This window comes from Macrobrachium rosenbergii, chromosome 37 (assembly GCF_040412425.1).
Source record: "Macrobrachium rosenbergii isolate ZJJX-2024 chromosome 37, ASM4041242v1, whole genome shotgun sequence".
Classification (NCBI taxonomy): Eukaryota; Metazoa; Arthropoda; class Malacostraca; order Decapoda; family Palaemonidae; genus Macrobrachium; species Macrobrachium rosenbergii.
In genome coordinates, this window is record NC_089777.1 from 2892383 (window position 1) to 2916572 (window position 24190).

Genomic DNA, 24190 nt, shown 5'->3' on the forward strand with positions numbered 1-24190 from the left:
ACAATAGCTGGTGAGACTTTAATGAATTTTTTAATAGACTAAAAATGCTAGTTCCAACCATAAAATTCAAAACGGAATGGGAAAAGCACGGAAAATTGCCGTTCGTAGATGTACTGATCATAAGAGAAGAGAACAGATATGCTTTCACAGTATATAGGAAACCCACTTTCGCTGTTTCCTATGTTAATTTCTTATGTTACCATGATGTCTTCGTAGAGATTCATTGTAGGGGTGCAACTTATTCCCTCAGGGGCTTAGAATTTGTTCCTCAAATGGATACTTGGAATAAGAATTCAACGTAATCTACAACATCAACGCAACTGCTATATCCAATTACACTTTATTGGAGAGGGCTATTAACAAAGTGAATAAAATATACTACAGAGGTCCCACTGGACAACAGACAAATAGATTTTAACAAAGTAAAAGCTTCCATAAGACGAAAGATCCAAAAGCCACTCAACAACTCAGGTCTAACAACTTTATTTTCCATGATCCCAAATCCATTGGGAGCTTGTCTACAACGTATACTTAACCCTAAACGCCGAAAGTGTCTATTTACAGTGTCTCCCGTATGCCGGCAGTTTTTGAGAGTTAGCGCCGAAGCGGAAAGTTTTGTTCAAAAAATCACAGCACGCTTAGTTTTTAAGATTGAGAGTTCATTTTTGGCTCCTTTTTTTGTCATTGCCTGAAGTTTAGTATGCAACCATCAGAATTGAAAAATATCATTATCATATAGCAAATATTGGAACAAAGAATCGTGAAAAAAGATTTCATATAAAATTGTATACAAATCACGCTGTGAGCAAAACGGTTAAAGCTAATGAGTAATTTTTTTCGTTGTATTGTACACTAAATTGCGATGATTTTGGTATATAACAAATTGTAAAACGATCAAAGCAACAAAGAGAAAATATTATCACAAAATGATGCATGAATTTGTAACGCGCAGACATAAAAAAAGTTTTTTCAAAAATTCACCATAAATTGAAATATTGTGCTAGAGACTTCCCGTTTGTTGCAAAATGAAGGTAAATGATTGAATATTACTAGAATGTAAGAGTTTTAGCTTACAATTGCAGTTTTCGACCATTTCGGTCGCGTCAAAGTTGACCAAAGGTTGAAATTTTTTGTATTGTGATTTATATGAAAATATTTCAAAATTGATAAAAGCTACAAGAATGAGTTATTTTTTTGTTGTATTCTACATGAAATTGCGCACATTTTCATATATAAAACTTTATGTAGTGGCTGATAGAAAACAGTGCAAAAATTACGACAATGTGACTAAAGAATTTCTGAGATTTTCAGCAGAGTTAGCGCGTGCGGATGTAAGGAAAAAGCTTTTTTCAAAAGTTTACCATAAATCGAAATATTGTGCTAGAGACTTTTCGTTTGTTGCAAAATGAAGGTAAATGATTGAATATTACTAGGATGTAAGAGTTTTAGCTTACACTGTATTTTTTTGACCATTTCGGTCGAGTCAAAGTTGACTGTAGGTTGGAAATTTTGCACTTATCGTGATTTATATGAAAATATTTCAAAACTGATAAAAGCTACAACCATGAGTTATTTTTTGTTGTATTCTAAATGAAATTGCGCACATTTTCATATATAACACTTTATGTAACGGTTAATATAAAACGGTGCAAACATTGGCTTGGCTAAAGTGACTAAAGAATTTCTGAGATTTTCAGCAGAGTTAGCGCGCGCAGAGGTAAGGAAAAGTTTTTAAAAAATTAACCATAAATCGAAATATTGTGCTAGAGACTTCCTGTTTGTTGCAAAATGAAGGTAAATGATTGAATATCACTAGAATGTAAGATTTTTTGCTTTACAAAAAAAAAAAAAAAAAAATATATATATATATATATATATATATATAAATATATATATCTCTATGTATATATACACATTCATACATACAAACACACACACATATATATAATATATATATTTTTTTTACTCTGGTACAAATACATAAAAAAAGGAATACAGGTGAAAAACTTTTTATTTTGCATAAAATGAAATAATATACAAAACACCAATAAATAGTTATATAAGAACTTGTAATAAATATAAAATTAAATATAAAATCAATTCAGAATACTCACTCGTAATCCTGACTCTTCCGTTCTGTTCTTGTTTTCTCCTCCTCCATTGAAGAGTCTTTGCATTTTTTTTTTTCCTCTCGACATGACGAGGTACAGGTGGAGGAGGGAGGCGCGCGCGCCCTTGCAGATGGCCGCCCTTCGGCGGTCTGCTGCGCCTCCAGTGTCCCCTGGGTAGGCGCACTCCAATATGTGACACAGTGGTAATTGTGGTCCACTCCCCGATCCTGCAAAGTGCTACCTTGCAGGTGCGACGACGAACCCAGGTGTCTCTTCTTCTGCCATTTATAAGGCACAAGCGGCACCGTTTCTGCTTACGCCCTTCTAGGGGCTCAAGTGTGTGATCCCATGCCTGCAGCCAACACACAGGGTCCACTACCCGACGGGACATTGGAATGTGAGGGAGGGTGGTATAAGGGACAGGGACAGCAGGGGCGGCATCATCAAGGGCGGCGGCAGCAGGGGTGGTGTCAGGAGGAGCAGGACGACCCAAGGTTGGCCCTCCTAGCGACATCTGCCCTATCATCTCTGGGCAGATCTGGAGCTCGCGGCAGGGGGGCGGTGTTGGAAGACCACTCCTCAGGATTAAAGTTTATTAGGGCATTCCCGGCCACCTTGAGAAACTGGATGTGGGACAACCTCCGGGTGTCTGAATTGTACCCACAGTAGAGGATGTAGGCATTCTGGAAGGCCAACTGAAGGAGGTATTTGAGGAGCTTCTGTGTCCACCTCCTGGTTCTCCTGGCGAAGGGATAATACTGGATGAGTTGATAAAAGATATCAACTCCTCCCATGTGCCTATTATAGTGCCCAATGACAGTTACTGTAGGCCGTTGGGCACGAAACTCCTCATACGTAACTCGGCCCTGCCGACGTGTCTTCTCCCGCTGAACGACCTCTTCTTGGATGGGCTCATGACTGGTCGTAATCATGGGCACGAGTCAGACCCCCTTCCAACAGATGACAAAGACATCTCCCTTCCGCCGCCACTCTGTCTCTCCTCTTGCCAGATGTTGCGGCTGGCTAGCGAACCTCGAGGACATTCGGGGCCCCACGCACCAACCAAAGGGTACCACTGATGTGCACACCTGCTTCATACAGTTCCTGGGCCAGGGATACCGAGTTATAATAATTATCCATAAACAGGTAGTATCCCTGGTTATGGAAACGATCCACAAGACCGAAGACAGTGTCACGCAGCGTGGAGAAGACCCCGGAATATACAGAGAAGTCAACGGCGTATCCAGTGTTGGATTCCGTAATAAAAAATAACTTCACACCATATTTCTTTGGCTTCTTGGGGTTGTACACTTTTATGCTTAGACGCCCTTTGTATGGCATCATCCCTTCATCCAAAGAAAGGTTCTTGGAAGGAACCACGAGAAACTGGCACCGTTCACGAATGTACTCCAACACTGGGCGGACTAAGATGAGGTGGTCTGGGTTATTCCGGGGTATGGCCCTTCGGTTGAAGGCGTTGAAATACCTGTCCAACGCCAGGAAACTATCACGGGGCATAATGCCGGGCACATTGGGCGTACTTAAAAAAAATTCCGCCTCCAATATTGCCTGATGTTGGCAGCAGGCATCATTCCAAAAAAAAAAGGTGGAGCCCCAAAAAATGCGCCATGTCCGTGAGGTTGCAGTCCCACCATCGATATGACAACGTCGTCTGCAGTTCCTCACGGCAGTACCGAGCGTAATCCGCTGTCTCTGCAACGAGGTATTCCAGCAATTCCTGCATATTATTATTATTATTAAAACAGTTTAACCAGACCACTGAGCTGACTATCAGCTCCAGGTGCTGGCCTGAAGGATGCATGATGGAATGACAAGTCTAGGCTAGAAGCCAAGCACCGGGACCTAATGGGTCACTTGTCAATGATGAATGAACAAAAATGAAAATGAACTTAAAAGCTGCAAAAAGGCATGCACCCTTCGCCACTGGAACACACTCACACAATAAATACATTTAAACTCATGCTTCCATATATACTCACTAAAAGGTATATTAAAATTCAAAATAAATTAAGTAAAATCATAAAAATTTACTTGTTTTAAAATTCATTATACTGAAACCGATTTTTTATAGTTTACCAATTAATTTCAGGCTTCTCATGAACATTAAAATGGGTACTATTGAGAATGGTGAAGATTCTGACAAAATTTCTTCTATCAGTCTATTTCCAAAATTTGATAATCGCTGCAGGTTATATGTTGGACATTCACACAGTATATGCTTAACTGTTATCAGCACATTGCAATCTGGGCATTTGGGAAGAGGACCACATGGACTGTTCATTAAATGTCCATGTGTCAAACGAGTATGGCTTTTTCGAAGACATGTCAGAAACTTGTATGTCTCTCTCTGATATGACGAACTCCATTTTCCAACACTGGATTTTATCTGTTTTAATTTATTATTTTCATGTTCTTTGTTCCATATATTTTGCCATTTTTTTACAATGACTGTTTTTATATATCTTGTATAGTCACTGATAGGGATGTCTACATTTTGTTCTTGTCATGTGGACCGCTTCTTTAGCTGCTTTATCAGCCTCTTCATTTCCCTTAATCCCTACACGGGCAGGGATCAGCAACATATTTCAATATTTTTTCCCCAGTTATACAATTTATGGCGTGAGAACTTTATATGTTGTACAAAATTATTTTTTGATTATAGCTTTGAGTAGGTTCTATAGCAATTCTGGAGTCGCTATAAATTACAAAAATTATTACATGAGACTTCTCTAATTATTTTATGGCTGATACTATTGCACATAACTCGGCTGTAAATACAGACTTTATGTGGGAGAGAGAATCGATACGTTTTGTTTTGAGATACAAGCATATCCCACTCTGTGTTGTGACTTAGATCCGTCAGTGTATATTTACGAATGTGGACCTTTTCAGATTATATGCTCTACTGCATGTTGTCTATGGTATTCTGGAGTATATGAATGACTTTTTGATAAATATTTCAAGTGTGTACAAATTCTCATTTTGTTCACTGTCAAGGAGGACAAGCAATTTTAATATTAAAGGTAACTGTATATATATATATTTAGCGACTCAAATAATCTTCTAGCTCTAATTGGGAAAGAAGGTGGATGACTGTTTATAAACACATCTCTTAATCCAAATAATTTTTGGGTGGAGAATCATTTGCCTGAATTCTTAGAGCACTCTTCATTGTTACTAGCTCTCTATGGAGAAACAGGTAGTTCTACATTCAACTTAAAAGAAGACGTTGGTGATGATCGAAAAAATCTGAACATATTCTAAGGCCTTCATTAGGAACCATGTCTACCGTTTTCAGCGTTGAACCTGATGCCGAGCCATATATTTCACTTAAAATCAACGATATACAGCACTGTTGCTTTATACAATAAAGTAAGGGTATGTCTATCGGCTTCCCAAAAAATAGTGTTCGATAGTTTTTAATTAGGTTTAATGTCTTCTACATTTTTGATTTCATGTACGTTATGTGGGCTTTCCAGTTCATGTGCGTATCAAATACTAATCCTAAAAAACATTTTGCTGTTTGGCCAATTGGTATACAGTACTATGGTTTCTGATTTTTAGGCCTATTTCTTCTCCTTTTTCAACTTTTTATTTTTATAAAACATGATTGAAATTTTATCTATGGAAAAATTTAAAGCCTACAGATAAAGCCCATTCATCTATTTTTACTATGCTTTTATTAATGATTCGTTCTGCATGTTTTATTCGAGATGCTGAATAATATATGGCAAAATCATCCACATACAGGTTACTTTTAATACCAATAGGTAGATTATTACTGATATCATTAATTGCTAAAGTAAACAGTGTATTACTAAGGACAAATTCCCTGTGGAACACCATTTTCAGAGGAAATGTTCTAGACAGAACATCATCAATTCTCACCTGAAAACTGTGATTTGTCAAAAGTTTTGTATAAACCTAGGTAAATGTCCACGGATGTTGTTGTTTTGTAAAGTTTTTAATATAGCATATCTCCATGTAGTATCATATGCTTTTTCAATGTCAAAAAAGACAGCTTCAGTAATTTGTTTTCGTTCAAAACCTCTGTGTATATGGTCTTCTAAGTTACAGAGAGAATCTAATGTAGATCTGTTACACTGTGACCCGAACTGAGTGGGAGTCAAAATTTTATTTTCTCAGATATGCCATGTTAGTCAGTATTTACCATTTTCTCTAGTAATTTGCACAAACAACTTGTTAAAGAAATTGGTCTGTAATTGTTTACATTGCTGGGATCTTTTCTAGGTTTGGGGATTGGAATAATTACAGCTTTACGCCATTCATCAGGAAATCAATTTCTAAGCCATATGTGGTTATAAAACTCTAACAAGTATGTCTTTGCCAAAGGTGCTAAATGGCATATTTCAAAACAAATACTGTCACCTCCAGGGGCAGATTTATTGCTGTTCAACAGAGTAAATTCTAGCTCTTCCATATTAAATTTTCTATTATAATATATATTTTCAATTGTTTCAAAATTTATTGTTATTAATTCTATATTATTTTTCCTTGTGTGGAAATGCTCATCTAAATTTTTGTTGCTACTTACTTTTGCTAAATTTTCACCTATTACATTACTAATTTCTTTAGGATCAAGTATTCTTTTCCATCTTTTATTATAGCATGCCTAGGTGGTTTAACATGGGTACCATTTATTTTCCTGAATTTTTCCAATATTTTTTGTATGGGAGCATTTTTTGAGAGATCTGATACATATTTTCTCCATGAAATGATTCTTCCTTGAATTACTTCTCTTTTAAATTTGGCAAATATTCTGCTATCAATGTATCAATTTCTAATAATAATATAGTCAGTTTTTGTAAGGTTCCTTCTAATATTGGTAATGTTTTGTTTAATTTACTGAATTTTCTATTCAAATTATTTAGTCGACTTCCAATTTGGTGTTTTATTTTTATTATTTCTGTTAGTTTTTCAGACCACCATGGGACTTGTGTTTTGTTGGATGAGATTTGGATTTTGGTATTGCTTTATCAGCAGCATTTGTAATGAAATCAACAAGAAATTTATTAGTTTCATTATGGTCTTTCAAATATTCAAATGGTGGGATATTCCTAGTGTGGAAAAGAATATTGCTCCCAATGTGCTTTATAAATGTTATATTGAGGACATGCTTGGTGAACATTATTTTGTAATAATGAAATTAATATTGGGAAATAATCACTTGTATGTGGACAGTCAATCTACGTATTCCAGTCAATCTGTCTACTATGTTTGTTGTACACAGAATTAAAAATCGATTGAGAAAAACGTTCCATGTGTTTTAAAAAAAATATGTGCTGATTTCGAATATCATTTATAGAGCACATGTCATATGAATCTATGAATTCCTCTATTTTACTTCCTGCTCTAACAGATTCTGTACAATTACAATCCACATTGGGTTGTGGGCATTAAAATCACCTACTATTAATGTAGGTTCCTTGAAGTAATTATTAAGTAATTCTTTGGTTTTTCAAAGAATAATTTTTATTAGGCTGATTGTACAAATTATGAATTATGTAGATAATTTCATTATCGTTTTTACTCATATTCTAATACTCGAAGAGAGGAGAGAGAGAGAGAGAGAGAGAGAGAGAGAGAGAGAGAGAGAGAGAGAGAGAGAGAGAGAGAGAGAGAGAGAGAGAGTTTGCAGATCAGTAAAGTTTATAGGTACTTTGTCATAACATGGAGAGAAGTGTTATGTACACTCGGCAAGAAAAGTGAGGATACAGTTTTTAAATCTTTGGACATATATTGCTAAATAATGCTGTGAAAGACATCTGGCAATTTTAGAAAGAAAGGAGCTTCAACGTCTCAGATGTGTGTGTTTTTGCTTGACCTCCTATAACTTTCAATCATATTCTACGGTTCTGAAATCATTGATACTTAAATGCAGTAGTGAGTAAAAATACTTTACAGTATTCGTTCAAGTTGTAATTTGCAGCGACAGTTCTGAGCAAAATAAACATTTTCCACATAACCTATGAAGTAACCTTGCACATATGAATTTATGACACCACAATGAACGGAATGCTTGCATAATCATAATAAAGATCTTCGTAATGAAATCAAGAAACTTTATGAAATATTCAATTTGAGCAATGTCAACGAAAAACTTGGAGGAACAATAAATGGTTCTCTTCAAGTGTCAAGCACTTTTTAGCAATGCAATGTTAAACAAACGAATGGTGAATAAATTATTGCTGTTGTGTAACCTAACCTATATGTAAAACTACTCATTTCATTATTTTTCTTTTTTAGAGATTGAGTGATACTATATTTTCTATAGTATGTTTTTAGCAATGGAGAGAAATACAACGATTACTAAAAGAATAGAACTTAGGTTCTATGATATGCTGTTGTGTCAGCCAGGCCTACATGTAGGTAGCTACTCATTTCATTATTTTTTTCTTTTAGAGATTGAGCGATACTATATTTGTACAGTATGTTTTAGCAATGGAGTTATAATAGAGTTAGAGAGAGATTTTACTGAGAGAGGTCAGAAGAGATCAAGACTATGGCAACGTTAAAACATCCAGTTACTTGTGTTTCCCGCCTTGGTTATCAGCGGCACTCCAACATCGAATCAATTTCATATAAAGAAACGCTCTTTGATAAACTTTTAAATAATTAAATGGCAATAGGTCAACCTGCCTAGCTGTCACAACATTTACTGCCATTAATTCCAGCTGACCTTTAACACCGTGAAATACAAATATGAATGTGTAAAAATTAAAGAAATTATCATTACCTCATATGATGATGCAATAATAAGCCTGTTCATAACAGAAATTAGTAAATATTGCCGTTCTGATCAAAAAGTACTACACCGAGATATCCACACACTATCTTTAGATCTCTATGAACAAGAAGTCATCTGAAAATTCTGATTACTTCGGACATGCATTGATGACTTAAGTATCTGAACGTTTTTGTTTTGCAGATTTAACATATATGATATAATTTGCATTGTATTTTTCATATTCTAGAGTAAATTTACCGAGGATTGTGTGTTTTCTGTAGAAAAAATTAAAATTCGATGAACAAATCTAAAGAAAACTGTATCTTCACTTTTCTTGCCAAGTATATATATAAAGTACCTAAATTTCCTTCTTCCTTAATCATGATGTTGGCGCTAAGGTATATTTACCTATTGTTGATATTGTTTGTTGACATGTTGCAAAAATAATATCATAGGTTCATATTCTTTTAATGACCGTTGTATTTCTCCTAGGTGTAATCTAGTCTGTAGACCATTTACGTTCCATTGTATAATATAACTATTGAAAATATTTTTATAGCGGTCAAGTTTTACTCTTTTTTTTTTTTTGTATTATCAATTTGGATTTTTCTAATAATTTACCTTATGACATTCATTTGTTTTCCTTTTAATATATTAAAAAGTCAATCCACATGCACCCTTTTAGACAGGTTGATCTACATCACACTATCTGGCAAGACAAGGTTTTCCATATTTTATAAAAATTCTTATAATGTTTGAAAACTAAATCTTTTCTTATGCTTTTAGAAATGTTTAGCAAGTATGACAGCGTTGTTCAATTGCAAACAATGTAATTACAGAAAACAAGATATACTCATGTGACTTCTCTTGTCACTTGCTTTTGTACAATTACTGGAATGATGGAGTAATCTCTTCTCCATTTCAGTTAATCTTTGATATTAGAAGAAATTCTCTTTCATTTCAAGGTCTTCTCCATCCTTCATGGATTTAACAACAGATTTTCACATACAGAAAAGGTCTATTTTGTTGTTTTGGTTTGTTCATGACTTCAAAATAAAAGAACTTTGGTTTAACAGATGTTTCAATGTAATCAACAACTGGTGAGGCACTTTTATTTCAGAAGTGATCTCTAAAGCCTTAATTATAACTTTAGATTTCCAGTCAAGGATATGATGGGGCACCAAATATTCTGTTAATATACAACGGATTGCAGTCCAGACTCCAGAGACAGAACCTAAAGGCACTTAATATTGTCAAATGAATTGGATAAATCTATCCATTATTGAAAGTGCCAAATCAAGTATTCTCTTTTAACTTTTTAGCTTGGTGGAGAAATTGTAATTTTTTGTTGCTAACTTTCAAAACGGCTGTGTACTGTTAGATCCAAAAAGCTGTTTGCGTTTTTGCTTCACTTTTGAACTTGTTATTGACACAAGATGGGCTTGCAGAGAATCAGATCTTAGAACTAAAACTTTTAAGGTCATCCCAGCTCTGAAGCAGTTTCTAGAAGAGATCGTTCTTGTAGTATTTCCTGACACGTCAGCAGGGGAGGCCTATATAATGAAAAGTATTAACTTTGAATTTTTGTTTGTTCTGCCCACAGATTGCTACACACTTAGTTTTTCAAGAAACTGCATGATCATCTAATGCACTACAACTGCAAGACCTTGTTTAGCTTTCTATAATTTTTGTATGGAGTGCCCAAAGCTTGAGAGAGTTAAGAAATTTGAGAAGTTTCAAGAGATTTTTACAAAAGTCAAAGACAGACTCTCTAATCTTGGCCATAAAATTTTCTGTGATTCCTGGACAAGGCAGAAGAAGGAAAATTTATGAAAGATACAAGTAACATTTGTCTATCTGCTACTACTGTTGTCTTTGGACCAGCAATATCAGATCTTGGATGATTGGGTATCTTTTGAGAGTATTTTATGTTTTTTAGATAAAATATCTCAAGAGTTTTCAAAGAAGTTTAAAAATGGAGACAACTGTTCAAGGGGTATTTTAAAGGCTTTCCATTACATGACAGTCTATTTTTAACTGGAAAGAAAATGTGAATGAACTGAAGCATTCAAGTGGCATCTACAAAAATTATTCAGTTTTATTGTCTAAAGAATATCTGTTACAGTTGGAATTGAAGATTTTTATTAAATAATTCTCTGGTTTTACAGAACACTGCAGCTTCAATGGTCAACCTGATGAAGGTAAACAATACCAGGAAATATTTCCACTTATGCTTGAACTTTTAACAATTTATGCCACTGCCTGTCACAACTTAGAACAGTGGAAAGGACCTTTTCCAAACTCAAGCTTTTTGATTTGGCTATCTGATCTTTTGTTGCTAGCAATTGAAAAGGATATCAAAATCAACAACAGTGAGGTTATCAACATATTCAAAGAAATGGCACTTGAGGGTTCTCTTTTAAATAAAAATGATAAGTCTGGAGGTTAGCAACCTACTGTATTAATCATACTGATTGATCATTTTCTTTTGTTATTTATTTGTAAATAATATATAATTTTTAGCATAAATATATGAGGAGGCTCTATTGCTGCAAAAAGTCAGTCTATATTGCATGTTCATCTAAGGCATTTTTAATCTGTACACTAATGATAATCAGTCATGTTTATTGTTTTCTTGAAATATTAATGTCTAGTTTAAATAAAGTTGAGAGAATATTGAGAAGTTGTATGTATATTTTGCCTCATTCATTATTATATTTTGCCCTTTTTTTTCAGAATGAGCACCTGCCCTGTAAAAGTTCTCTGCACGTCCCTGCCGGATAGGATGCCAAGAGTCCTATCCATAGAACCAGACCCCTGGAATCTGTGGTCCAGCCTAACAAATAGTTCCGCCTTTGAGCTACCAATCTGGTAACTTTCGGATCTGAACATTATCAGGCAGTTGATGGTCCTACCACAGTTCTCACTATTTAGCTTCGGATATAAACCAATTCCCAGCTATGATATCTTTTCCTATTTATCATCAGGTCCACCAAATTTTATCAAAAGTGGAAATTTCCACAAATCTAATCCAAAACAATATATGATGGTATATGAGAAACTCTTGGACTCAAACCGAGAAACAAATTCCTGGAGTTCGAGAGCACCCTCACCATGTCAAGGTGGTCTCATATTGAGGGGTATTCCCGCGTAAGGAAGAGCTGAATGAACCCCTGTGCAGTGAGAGGCAGAGGGACGGTCAGTCCAGGTGCTGCCGGGAATGGGTGCATGTTAGGTGGGGTGGGGTCCTCCAACCAACCCTCATCACTTTCGGACGAACGGCCTTCACCTAAGCTGCCGCAACGTTGCGACCTTCTACAGGTACGTGCGCGGGCACGACTTCGCACTCGCCCCCCCCCCCACAAGTGGCCCATCTCCCTCACTTTCACCATCACTTTCTGTCTCGTCCCCACCAGCCACAATCGGTGCCTCCTCCTCCTCCTCCTCAGACTCTCCCTCATAAGCACTGAAACCACTGAACTTGAGTTCACTTTCATGCTCTGGCTCTTGTACTGACATTGGGGGCAAATACTTGTCATCACTGACATTGGGCGTGATGTTCTCGTCACTAGATGACCAACTGCCATCAAAATGAGGACTTTCCACCTGCTCTTGATCGAGCTCCAACAAGTACTCATCAATGTCCTTTTGTTGGAGGCCTCCCAAATGTTTACGAATGCCTCTCAGGACACCCCAATGTTTCCTAGGGGTCGTAAAAGGCACAGGGTGCGGCCCTTGGTCTCTTTCGGCCACACGTGGCCGTACAACACGGCGTTGAAAAGCTGGGTCACCTTGGGTGCTTGGTCCCTCTCCAGCATCCAAATCTAAAACGCGCCTCACATGCTCACTACCGACAGGCAATAAGCGCCTTTCACAGTCCTGACGATGTTGGGACATCTCTGCAAACGTCCTATTGCGTCACAAACATGCTAACATTTGCACAAGTTTGGCAAAACATGAATGAGTCGAGAAATCGCTCTCTGACGATGCATCACTGATGCTTTGTAGTGTGAGAAGAAAAAAATTCGCACATGTGCAGCTGGGTCACGCTTGTAAACAAAACAACAGCGTGATCTGTGAACTCCCAGCATCCCTCAAGGTGCGTGATTTAAAATTTTCCGCAAACTAGGCCTACAAGTATTTTCCCGCGAATATTTAAAAAAAACTTTTTGTATCCGACGTATTTTACGTCCACTAGGCACCCGACAGACAATTTTTGTTGACGTAAAATATGTCCAGTTGGCATTAAAGGGTTAAGTAAGGTAGTTTGACGAAAGGAAAAAACAATCGAAACACCTATGTCTCCCCGAACACCATCAACAGTAACCAGTTTCCCATTCAAAGATGTCCTCAATTTCTCAAAACCCTTATGCAATTTATTATTCCTTTCTTGTAATGCCATCCAAGATTTACCCTGTATAGCTAATTCCGCCACCACTTGTTCAACTCTCACTAAGCTTGCAGCCAATATACCAGCTAACATCCCTATAATTAAAAAAAATAACTTTTACTAAAAAAAAAAAAAACGAATACATTATATAACCATGAAACCAATACAACGACTCTAACATTTCAAAAGATCAGAAAACCAACAACACATCTGCGAAATGTAATCTCATAGAGTCACAAAACCATATACAGTACAAGACCATAATGCCCCTTATGAAAAAACAAACCAAAAACAAACCATAGCACCCTTTTTGCCTTGGCACAGACAGCCACCCCAAAGGCTACAAGCAAACAGAACTTCAGCATCCAAAAAACAAACAAACAAACAAATGGTCCTATAAATAACTAGACCCCGAACACCCACCCCTGAAAAAAAATACAACCCGAGTCACAAAATTCTACGGTATCCTTTTCGCCTCATTCAACATATATGACATCTGCATTGCTAAAATTCCAACAATTACGCCAAAACACCGTACTTGTGCAGAAAGGAAAACAACAACAAAACAGACCGAAATTAGACAAACCAAAATCTATAAAACTCCAAGGACAAGCATCCTCCCATGTTCAAAACCACCCCCATTACATTTCTGGGAAATCCACAAAATAAAAAGAGAATAAAATTGCACAAGAAAAAGAGAGAGAAAAAAAGAAATGAACTAATCAATTCCCCTTTAAGCTGTCCTCTTGATCTTAGAAATGTGTGTAACCTGGACAATCCTGTTTTTTCGTCTTGAACGACAAACCTATGCCCTTTCTCTATTTCCACAACCTGAAATGGACCCTCAAACTTAGGCCCTAATTTATAATTCAACTGATTCCTGACATTTATCTTCACAAAAACCATCGCCAACAGCAACTTTAACATTATCTGGCTTCGAATTGCTCCTATCAACCACTTCCCGCGTCTTCAACTCAAGATACCTAGCAAGGCGTGCATACCTCTACTTAGCAGTAGAGACCAACGCTCTGACCGTATCAGCACAACGAGACGGAATGGATAACAAATCAAATGCGCCTCGCGCTGGATAACCAAAGACCACCTCAGCAGGATACATTGCAATAGTATCACTAACCGTAGTATTAATGCTATGCCGAACCTGTGCGATATACCAATCCCAATTCACATCATTACCCCCAACAGTGATTCTGAAAGCCTCAAGTACTTTCCCATTGGTCCACTCACATAACCCATTGGCTTCTGGTCTAAACGGAATAATAGTTACTTTCTGAATTCCCATAACCTCTGCAAGCCACTCTGCCTTATTCAAAAATTCTCTCCCATTATCTGTAATAAGTATCTCAGGAACCCCATGACAACAAATAAACCTCTCAAAAAAACCCGACTGCTACCTCCTTTGCTGTCTTATGCTTCAAAGGGAAAATCTCTACAAACCTACTTAATTCATCCACAATAACCAACAAATGTCTGTGCCCATAACCAGATTAAGAAATTGGAAAGTATGTCCATATGGACATGCTGAAAGGGTCTACTGGAGATAGGAAGCGAACCCAATTAACATAAAGTAACCTTTGCTGGCTTGTATGCATTGCAAACTGAGCATCCCCTCACAAAATCCTCCACTGATGCGAGCATGCTCTTCCAAAAAAACTTCCCCTGTACATTGTGATACATCTTCCCAATACCCAAAAAAAGTTAAGTATACCTTAGTTTTACCAAACCACTGAGCAGATTAACAGCTCTCCTAGGGCTGGCCCGAAGGATTAGACTTATTTTACATGGCTAAGAACCAACTGGTTACTTAGCAACGGGACCTACAGCTTATTGTGGAATCCGAACCACATAAATGTGGACTACCAAACCTACAGTGAACAATATCCAAAACCCAATGTACTAGGCTCTTTGGGACAACTGTGTTGTATCTACTTTATCCTCACTACTCCTCAGCTTATATTTAATTTTCCTAACTAACAAATTACCCTCTAACTCTAGACCCGCAAAAGGCAACCTATAACCCTTCCTAACTAATTCCCCTATAAGAAACACCTTTGTGTCTGCAAAAATTTCATCCTCACCTTGTTTAGTTTCCACTAAATTAATATCCCAGTCTATGCAATCCCCTGATAAATAACAAACACGAGACCCATCTGAATCATAAAAACTCATACTAAGAGCATCAGCTACAACATTATGTCTACCTTCAATATACCCAAGCTTGTCGTCAAAATCCTTAATTGTCAAAAACCATCTAGCTCTCTTAGGAGAAAGATCCGGCTTATTAAAAAGATCCAACAACGGCTTATGATCTGTAAGAACCTCAACTTTGTTGCCAAACAATAACATCTTAAAATGAACCAAACTAGACACTACTGTTAACACCTCTTTGTCCGTCTTAAGCATAAGGCAAGCTCCTATGCCACTGTGACTGGCATCTGTCACCAACATGAAAGGTTGCTAGAAATCTGGAAACTTTGCCACCAGGGGACTCATTAAAGCTTCTGTAATTTTCTGAAAAGTCAACTGTTGCCTCCCACCCCACACAAACTGCACATCATCCCTAAACACGTTTGTCAACGGAAATGATAGGGTGGAAGAACCTCTCACATATCTCCGGAAAAATCCTGCCATACCCAAGAAAGAATGAATCTGCTTCTTAAATTTAGGAGTAGGAAAATCCATGGGCACCCTAGCCTTGTCTTCAATTAAACTGACACCTTCCTTAGAAATAACATGACCCAAATATACTATCTGCTTCTTCAAGAAATCACACTTGGCTAATTTAATTTTCAAACTCACAGACCTAAGTCTCCTAAGAACTTCCCTAAGGACCTCTAAATGTTAGTGGCAATCAAGATGTTATTCATACAGACATAGATAGACTTCCCTTACAATCCATGCAAAACTGTATTTACTAACCTCGTACAAGTCATAGGGCTACCTGACGAACCGAAAAAACCGAAAGGCATCCGTATAAATTCATAATGTCCATTTGGCAAAGAAAAAGTAGTATACTTGCAACTCTCCTCACTAAGAGGAACCTGCAAATATCCCTGCATCAGATAAATTGAAGAGTAGATATTTTTATCCACGATTTATACCAACAAATCCGGCACACAAGCCACAGGATAGCAGTCCGGGATCAACTTACCATTCAACTTACGAAAATCCACACACACATACTGAGCCATCCTTCTTAGGCACTGCTAACGATGGAAAATTAAAGGGTGAGGAACTGGGCCTAATTATACCCTCCTCTTTCCCTAATCTTAAAAGGAATCCTATATGAACAGACAAAAATAGGCTTAGTCTCATCCTCCAAATGAATCTTGTGCTCTAACACATTAGTTAACCCCAACTTGTGCCATTTATGAGCGACAATATCTGCAAACTCAGCCAAAACATTTTCCAGCCCCTCAATATACTCTTTATAATCAGCATTAGCTAAATGATCCCTACAACCCTGTCTCCTAACCTGTAATTCTGCCTCTGAAAATTCATTGTTGTCCCCTACAACAGCAACTGAATTATTGTCATCAACCCAATCTTCAAAATCTACCACATATGTATCCTTCTGATATCTCTGAACTGAATCGTTACAGTTTAGTAATTCTACCCCAGTAACCCTTGCATAAGACACACTGCTTATAGAAACTGTACTCACTACCCCCTTGAGCTTCTCACTACCCTCACACACACTGTCACTCGATGGACCGGAGTTCAGTTCCCCCGGCCGGCTGATGAAGAGTTAGAGGAATTTATTTCTGGTGATAGAAATTCATTTCTCGCTATAATGTGCTTCAGATTCCACAATATAGCCACGTAAAATAAGTCTAATCCTTTGGGCCAGCCCTAGGAGAGCTGTTAATCAGCTCAGTGGTCTGGTAAAACTAAGGTATACTTTAACTTTTTCACACACACACCTGTCTGAGCATTTTCATATCTTTCACTCGGACTTTCACCAGGACAACCATACCTCAGCCCAAAACCACATCTTCAGATAAAATACCTTTATAACACTTCTTCCCCTCAGAAACATATTCAGTATCAACCCATAAATCGTTTTTAAGACCCAATCCCTTATCACGATCCCCTTTAATCTCATCAATTTCCTCGTACAGGACAAAACGCCCAGGTACCCCACCAATTATACCACCTACCCCCGTATGAACCGAGATTCTTTTTTGTTGGATGACCCAATACTGTAACAATGTATTCCCCAAAGCAACCCCTTGTAAAACCAAAGATGGCTCTATAAAAACTCTGCTTCCCAAGGACAAACAAATGTCTGTGCAACCCATAACATTCAACCTATTTGCTTTAACATCACATACTGTTTCTTTAGTAGGCCTCAAACAGCGATCGGAAAACATCTACCGATGTAAGTCATAATTCATCAGATTAACAGATGCACCAGTATAAATAAATACTGAGACATCGACACCATGCACAGACCCTTTCACAATTGGCTTCGGCTCTAAGGGCTCAGCCTAAAGTCCTATATCACAAGAAACACCCCTCACTTCTTCCCCTTTTGTTGTTCGGTCCTCCAAAAATTCTGCCGGTCCCTAGAAACCCTCGAAAAATCCCCTCGAGGAGTTCTGCTATTAGAAATGCCAGAACCCTGAGGAGCACTCCTAAATTCATCCTGTTTAAGAACCAAACAAAACTGCCAGCCATGCTCTGAAGACTTGCAGACACCACAATATCTCACCTTGCAAAACTTTTTGGTGTGACCTGCCTATTACAGTTAAAGCAACGGACCTGTGACATTGAACCCGTAGAACCCCTACTATGTTCTGTCTTGGCACACAACCTCATAGAAGGGAAACTGGAATCACCCTGTGGCAGGTGCATTCGAATAGCTCCGGAAACCTACGGCATCCCATTAATGAAAGTGCTATCCACAGCAGGACATTTTGACAGGTGTTTGCCAACCTGAGAGAAAATCAAGGCTTCATCAGACCCCTTTTCTATCCTTTCATCAAAACTATCTACTATGGCATCAGGAACACCATTCAGCATCCAGGCAAACTGAAGCAATTTCTCTAGGTCATCCACAGAAATGTTATTACCCTTTACACAACTGGACGCTCTCAATTTCTTCTAAATATCTCTTGCAGCATCGAAGCATCCAGCACTAAATCTAACCAAAGAATCCTGGCCCTTGCGAATCTTAAAGAATGACCTAAGGTCTCCAATTGCATCTCCAGCTTTAGTTGTCCCATATGCTGTCCTCAGAAACTTCTTGATCGTCCCATGTCTTTCAGTTTCCAAATTGATGACTACGACAATGTTGTCCTGTCCCCCCTTTATCTAAACTGAGGAATCCTTTCGCTTCATTCAAAGACTCTACCCCATCTGTAATTTTCTTGGTGACCAGGTAATTCGACACACCCTTGATAAAATTTTGAGAGGTACTGGAAGAATCCCATCAACCAACCCCGGAAATGGCTGAACCCTGGAGGTGATCGACGTAAACTTGTGAAAGAGAGTTACCTTATCCCTATTTACAACACCCTCTACCATATTGTCGGGACTGATAAAACTACAAGCCTCAACAACACAACCCGATCTCAACCTCATACACTAACAGACATTCCAAAAGTAAATCTTTGTGAAGACAAATGGGAAATTCACAGAGAAAAAAAAGAAAAAAGAGAAAGAAAGGCAAAAAAAAAAAAGACTAAAAAATTTTTACACAATAGTGAAAGAAATATTTATTCCCAATAAACCAACAACCGTTGAGCACTTATCAACACAATAACCTAAGTGCCCCAAAAATAATCAACATAAAAAAAAAAGTATTCCGTAATCCCCAAGTAGTTCCTAATCGCTGATGTGAACTGCCACTTGCGGGAGAAAAAAAAAAAAAAAAAAAAAAAAAAAGTCATGCCCACTCTAACTACCCCAGTCTACCCCCACATACATAGAAAACATGTTCAAAGAGAATGGGAAGGAAGCAGGATACTCTGCCCACTCAACTACGTCATGAGTACGTCACTTTGCACAGCAACTCTGGGTCACAAACCCACTAATACCAACACAGGCCATAAGCTACTGACCATGAATCATCTGGCTAACTTGGCCAAACGAAAAAACACCTAAGTCATCAAAGTACTAACAACCGAACATCTCAAAAATTATTGGAGCATACCCTATTACAGCCTAATGTCCTTGTTACAAGTCCCTTCAGAAGCTGTTCAAGGTCGTACGGTCAAGCTGCCACCAACTATTATGCCCTATTATACAAGGTCAGGTAGGGTCATAACCTCCTTCCACATCTGTTTTAAGATCAAGATCAACGTCATAGTATCTCAAAGATACCACGGTAGCAAAGGCCAGCCTGCGTACTAGGTCAGCATATTCTCTCTCTCTCTCTCTCTATCTCGTTATCCAAGTCACTAACTGAACTAAGGAAGAACAGCAAAAACATAATTTATTCAGTAATCTAACACGGCAAGTAGATTGGAATCAAAATAAGAATGAAATGGGAATATCTGCATCCCAGAACTGTTAACCCAACTGACCAAGTAAGAAATATAACATAGCGCTATCACTGTCCACCACTTGAGTCTTTGCAACAAAAGAGTCAAAATAAGTCACCACGACCGTAGTCATGATAAGTCACATTCCCCTCTATTTATACTGACCTCTATTCAATACATCTGAGAAAACAAAGGGAAAACACAACTTTTAAAAACAGGCACAGAGAAAAATAAATGTGGAATGTTTTCCCATGTTACCAACCCCAAAAGAAATGCACAAAATTAAAAATGGTAAAATCAAACATCAATAAAAATCAGGAGACACAGCAGATAAAAAATAAATGGAGAAAAAGATATTCAGCATGGTAGCTGCTGCAAAGAATCAGTACATGTTAAACAAAGTTAATTAAACCCATTCAGGTTTTCTTGAAAATAAAGTTCCAGCTCACCTCACAGGCAGTCACAGAGTCTTCCAGGACGGCAGATCTGAGTACACGGGAATCTAATTCTGAAATGTCTAACCTGTACTCACTCTGAATAATTCACACCTTCTATGACATGCCCACGAAAGCAAACAAACCAATACTCTACCTGCAACTTGACGACTTCTGGTGGCACAGCCATTGCATCACCCAGGGTATGATGCACTCTGCTCCCAGAGAAGCTAGACTGACACCAGGGCTTCGTCAGCAATGACTTGCTTAATTACGTAGGCAATGTTTCCATTTACCTTTTCCCAGAATAACTCTGAGAAAACTGCTTAGCTGAACACAACGAAATATAACATCCTAAATGCTTTTCATGTTCCATAGAAAAATCCGCAAATTGGTGAGTACACGAATCCGGAACCACGAACTGGTGGAGGTTGACTGTGCAAGAAAAAAATTCTAAAAAATGTTCTGTACCTTCCAGGGGAAGTTGAAAGTGAATATTTCCAACCCAATGCAAGGCCTCTTTTCCTAAAGACAGTCGTCAAAATATGCTAATTTCACCAAGTTGTAAGTGTTTTTACTAATATTTTTGAAAAAATCTTATTTTGTAAAATTATAATTACAATTCACACAATATCATAACAGATGATAACTAAAGCAGTAACAAATTCTGAGTATATGCATTGTAAAATATTTATGAAACATCTTTGGATGGGAATTGTGGACAACACTTCCTTACAACATCTCAGGGTAAACTGATCCCTCTCTGCTGTACCGACTAGCCATTAGAGTTAGGGTAAGAGTTGCCATGATTCATTTATGGCCCACAGAAGTGATCTGAGCACATTTCCTGCAAAATTCGTTCAAATTGTCTGGCGTGAAATCTTAAACATATATGTATGTTTCCCAGACTCCACCAAAAAGCTATATGAAAACATATATGTATGTTACCCATCCACAAGGGGTTAAAAATGTCCTACTGTTCAAGTGCCAAATGTCTTGGTATCTGAGAACTAATTATAAAAATAAACTTACCCAGGTAAAAGCTTCAACGTTTTGGTGGGTGAATAACGAAGTGTAAGTGGTGAAATGGCAAACAACTTGATCAGTTTAGCCTGAAAAGGAACACTCGTCCAACTTCCGGGTTCAAGTACTCTTACACACGAACCCTGTAAAGAAAAAGCAAACTAGTTTATAAAGCATTCAGAACCAGACTCTTGTTTAAAAACTGCTCATTTCAATATAATCTGAATTTACACAACCTCCTGGGAGTAGACGGCCCATACACTTATTTCTTCTTCAACTCACAAGTCCAGTAAGCATCAAAAGAGGTACAGTAATGAATTTGGGGAGGGGTCCAAGATGCATCACAAGAGAACTATTATTTTGCAATAACAGATTTGAATGAATTTCATGGGAAAGCATTCAACTGCTTGAATGGTCCAAAAACAACAAACTGGCAACTCACAAGACCTCAGCTCAGTGTGTGGGTTGAATGGCATTTGTCCTTAAGATTTTGTTATTAAACGTTCCACTGCCTATTCCAGATCTCCTGAGCCGAGAATATCTTTCACAATATCTGGCCACATCCTAGACCCAAATATTGGGTGTTAAATAACTGATAATGGAGGAAATATCTCACCAGTTAGAATTTTATGAAATGGATGATGATGACCACTGCTGATTCTAATGAGAAGGGCAAAGGGGAGTTGGATATTGATGATGCTCTCTCGCTCTCTCTCTCTCAGTATGCATATCTTTTAATGAAAAAGCAGCAAAATTTCAATACAACTTTATTTCACTTACAGAATAAACTATACTGACCTATTATTATCGTAATATATGTATAAAAAAAAACCATTGTCCTGACATCTGTAGCTGTTTTTACTGTAGGTACGTGTTGCCATATTTTTTCTTTCTCTGATTTACTGAACCGCGCTTCATTACAAGTTTCGTAGTTGACTATATGATTATCACGCATATAACAGTGCACAAGAGAATATTTCACCACTGTTGATGTTTCATCCTAAATCACCATAAAAATTTTTAAAATCCAATTTTCATATGTAAACAACTCAAGGTTATTACTGTATACTCTCTCATCCCCAGCTTGTCAAGTCAAGACTTCACTGTATACTCTCTCATCGCCAGCTTGTCAAGTCAAGACTTAGTCTCGTCCCAAGCTACTGTGCAGAGACTTTGTTTATGCATAATAAACTCCAGTTCTCTCTTTCTCTTAATGAAATATGAATTACTATATCATAAACTTTTATGTACAAAACTAAAAATAATAATTCCATTAATAAATCTGTTTCTTTTAGCAACTAAAATATCTTCCTAATTCTTTCAGTAGAAGTGAGCAGCTTTAGTCAGCTGATTCTCAGAACGTAAACATTACAAATGTGGGATGATTGGGTTTTTTATGCTTATTACGATGATAGCAGGTCAAAATAATAATACAATATACTAAATGGATTCTGTAATGATATATTAATGTGTGTACATTAATATTAGTGCATTAATATTAGTACTGTACTTGAAAATGAGTAAATCATTTTAACATGTACAGTCGGCCACAGGAATAAGTACACACATTTCAGCCACAAGGGCTGGGTGTGATCTGGTAACACTGGAGCTGTGCCTCCAGACGCACGATGAAACGCGCACCTCCACACCTCTTCCCCCAGCATTTTTCCCTCCATCCTTCACTCTCACCCTTTCAAGCACACGTTTATAACTTCTGCTTCCTCTCTCTAATTTCTCCTTTAAGGAAAATAATATAACTGAATCTATTCTGTAGGTTTATTTTCTCATCATGGAGGTGAGAAAACCCGTCTGTTCAACTTTTGTTGTAATAATATTATTACTTGCTGTTACCGACAGAAGAATTAACTCAGTTTTCGTGGAGCTCTCTTGTAATAATGGGATTTAGCTATCTACCAATAAAAGCCTCATCTATCCAATAACAGCATACCTACTACTCTTTAATTATAATTGTAATATCAACAGCTGCATTCCAAATTCTTATTATTACAAAGACAACTAGCATCAGATCGTGTAGGACCTTACGTAACTCAAATTAAGCATGAAGAAGTAAAGAAGGCATAAGTTAAGGAGAGAAAGACCTCCATAGGCCTAAAAGACACTGAAGGAGGAGGAACAAAGAGAAAGTTATAAGAGAGGACAACAGCAAGGAGGAGGCAGACGGAAAGGAGACACAATGTAATAGAGCTGATAGTGTGTGGCTGGTGTCAGAAGGGGCGCCATTACCCTCTAAGTATAATGGGGGCATAGGTCTTGACTTAATAAGTCATAGGGGTTATTATGGGAGTCGATTCTTCCTTATGGTTAGACGTTTGTTTGGTCACAACCGACAATCATTGGATCAAATTCTCGTATTTTTGTGCATGATTTTAACTGCTCGGCATACGTCTACATTTATCGATGGCAAGCATGTAGGTTTTTGTTTGTTTGTGTTCGTTCTGCAGGTGTGAATTCCCACGTTAAGAATGTGTATCAAGTAATAATGAGATTGTATCCTTATATATATATATAAATATATATATATATTACATCCAAACCTGATACTAGTAACATTTTTAACGTATACATAATTAACCCTTAAACGCCTACTGGACGTATCATACGTCGACTAAAATTGTCTGTTGGGTGCCAAGTGGACGTACCGTACGTCGACTACAAAAAATTTCAACCTTCGGTCAACTTTGACTCGACCGAAATGGCCGAAAAACGCAATTGTAAGCTAAAACTCTTACATTCTAGTAATATTCAATCATGTACCTTCATTTTGCAACAAATTGGAAGTCTCTAGCACAATATTTCGATTTATGGTGAATTTTTGAAAAAAACTTTTTTCTTACGCCCGCTCGGTAACTCGGCCGAAAATTTCAGAAATTCTTTCGTCAATTTGTCGTAATTTTTGCACTGTTCTATATTAGCCGTTACATAAAGTTTTATATATG

At 37.4% G+C, this 24190-nt stretch overlaps 2 protein-coding genes across 2 annotated transcripts in view; one reads left to right on the forward strand and one right to left on the reverse strand.

The window, feature by feature from the left end:
• The window catches only part of LOC136825092 (uncharacterized), a 467192-nt gene that overhangs the window by 224425 nt on the left and 218577 nt on the right, over window positions 1–24190 (forward strand). The window lies entirely within an intron of this gene.
• LOC136825252 (uncharacterized) overlaps window positions 1–24190 on the reverse strand; it is a 218875-nt gene that overhangs the window by 186701 nt on the left and 7984 nt on the right. Inside the window, exon 4 of the mRNA XM_067081307.1 lies at window positions 21243–21376. Within this exon, the coding sequence (XP_066937408.1) occupies window positions 21243–21376 (134 nt within the window). The remainder of the gene's footprint in view (window positions 1–21242; window positions 21377–24190) is intronic.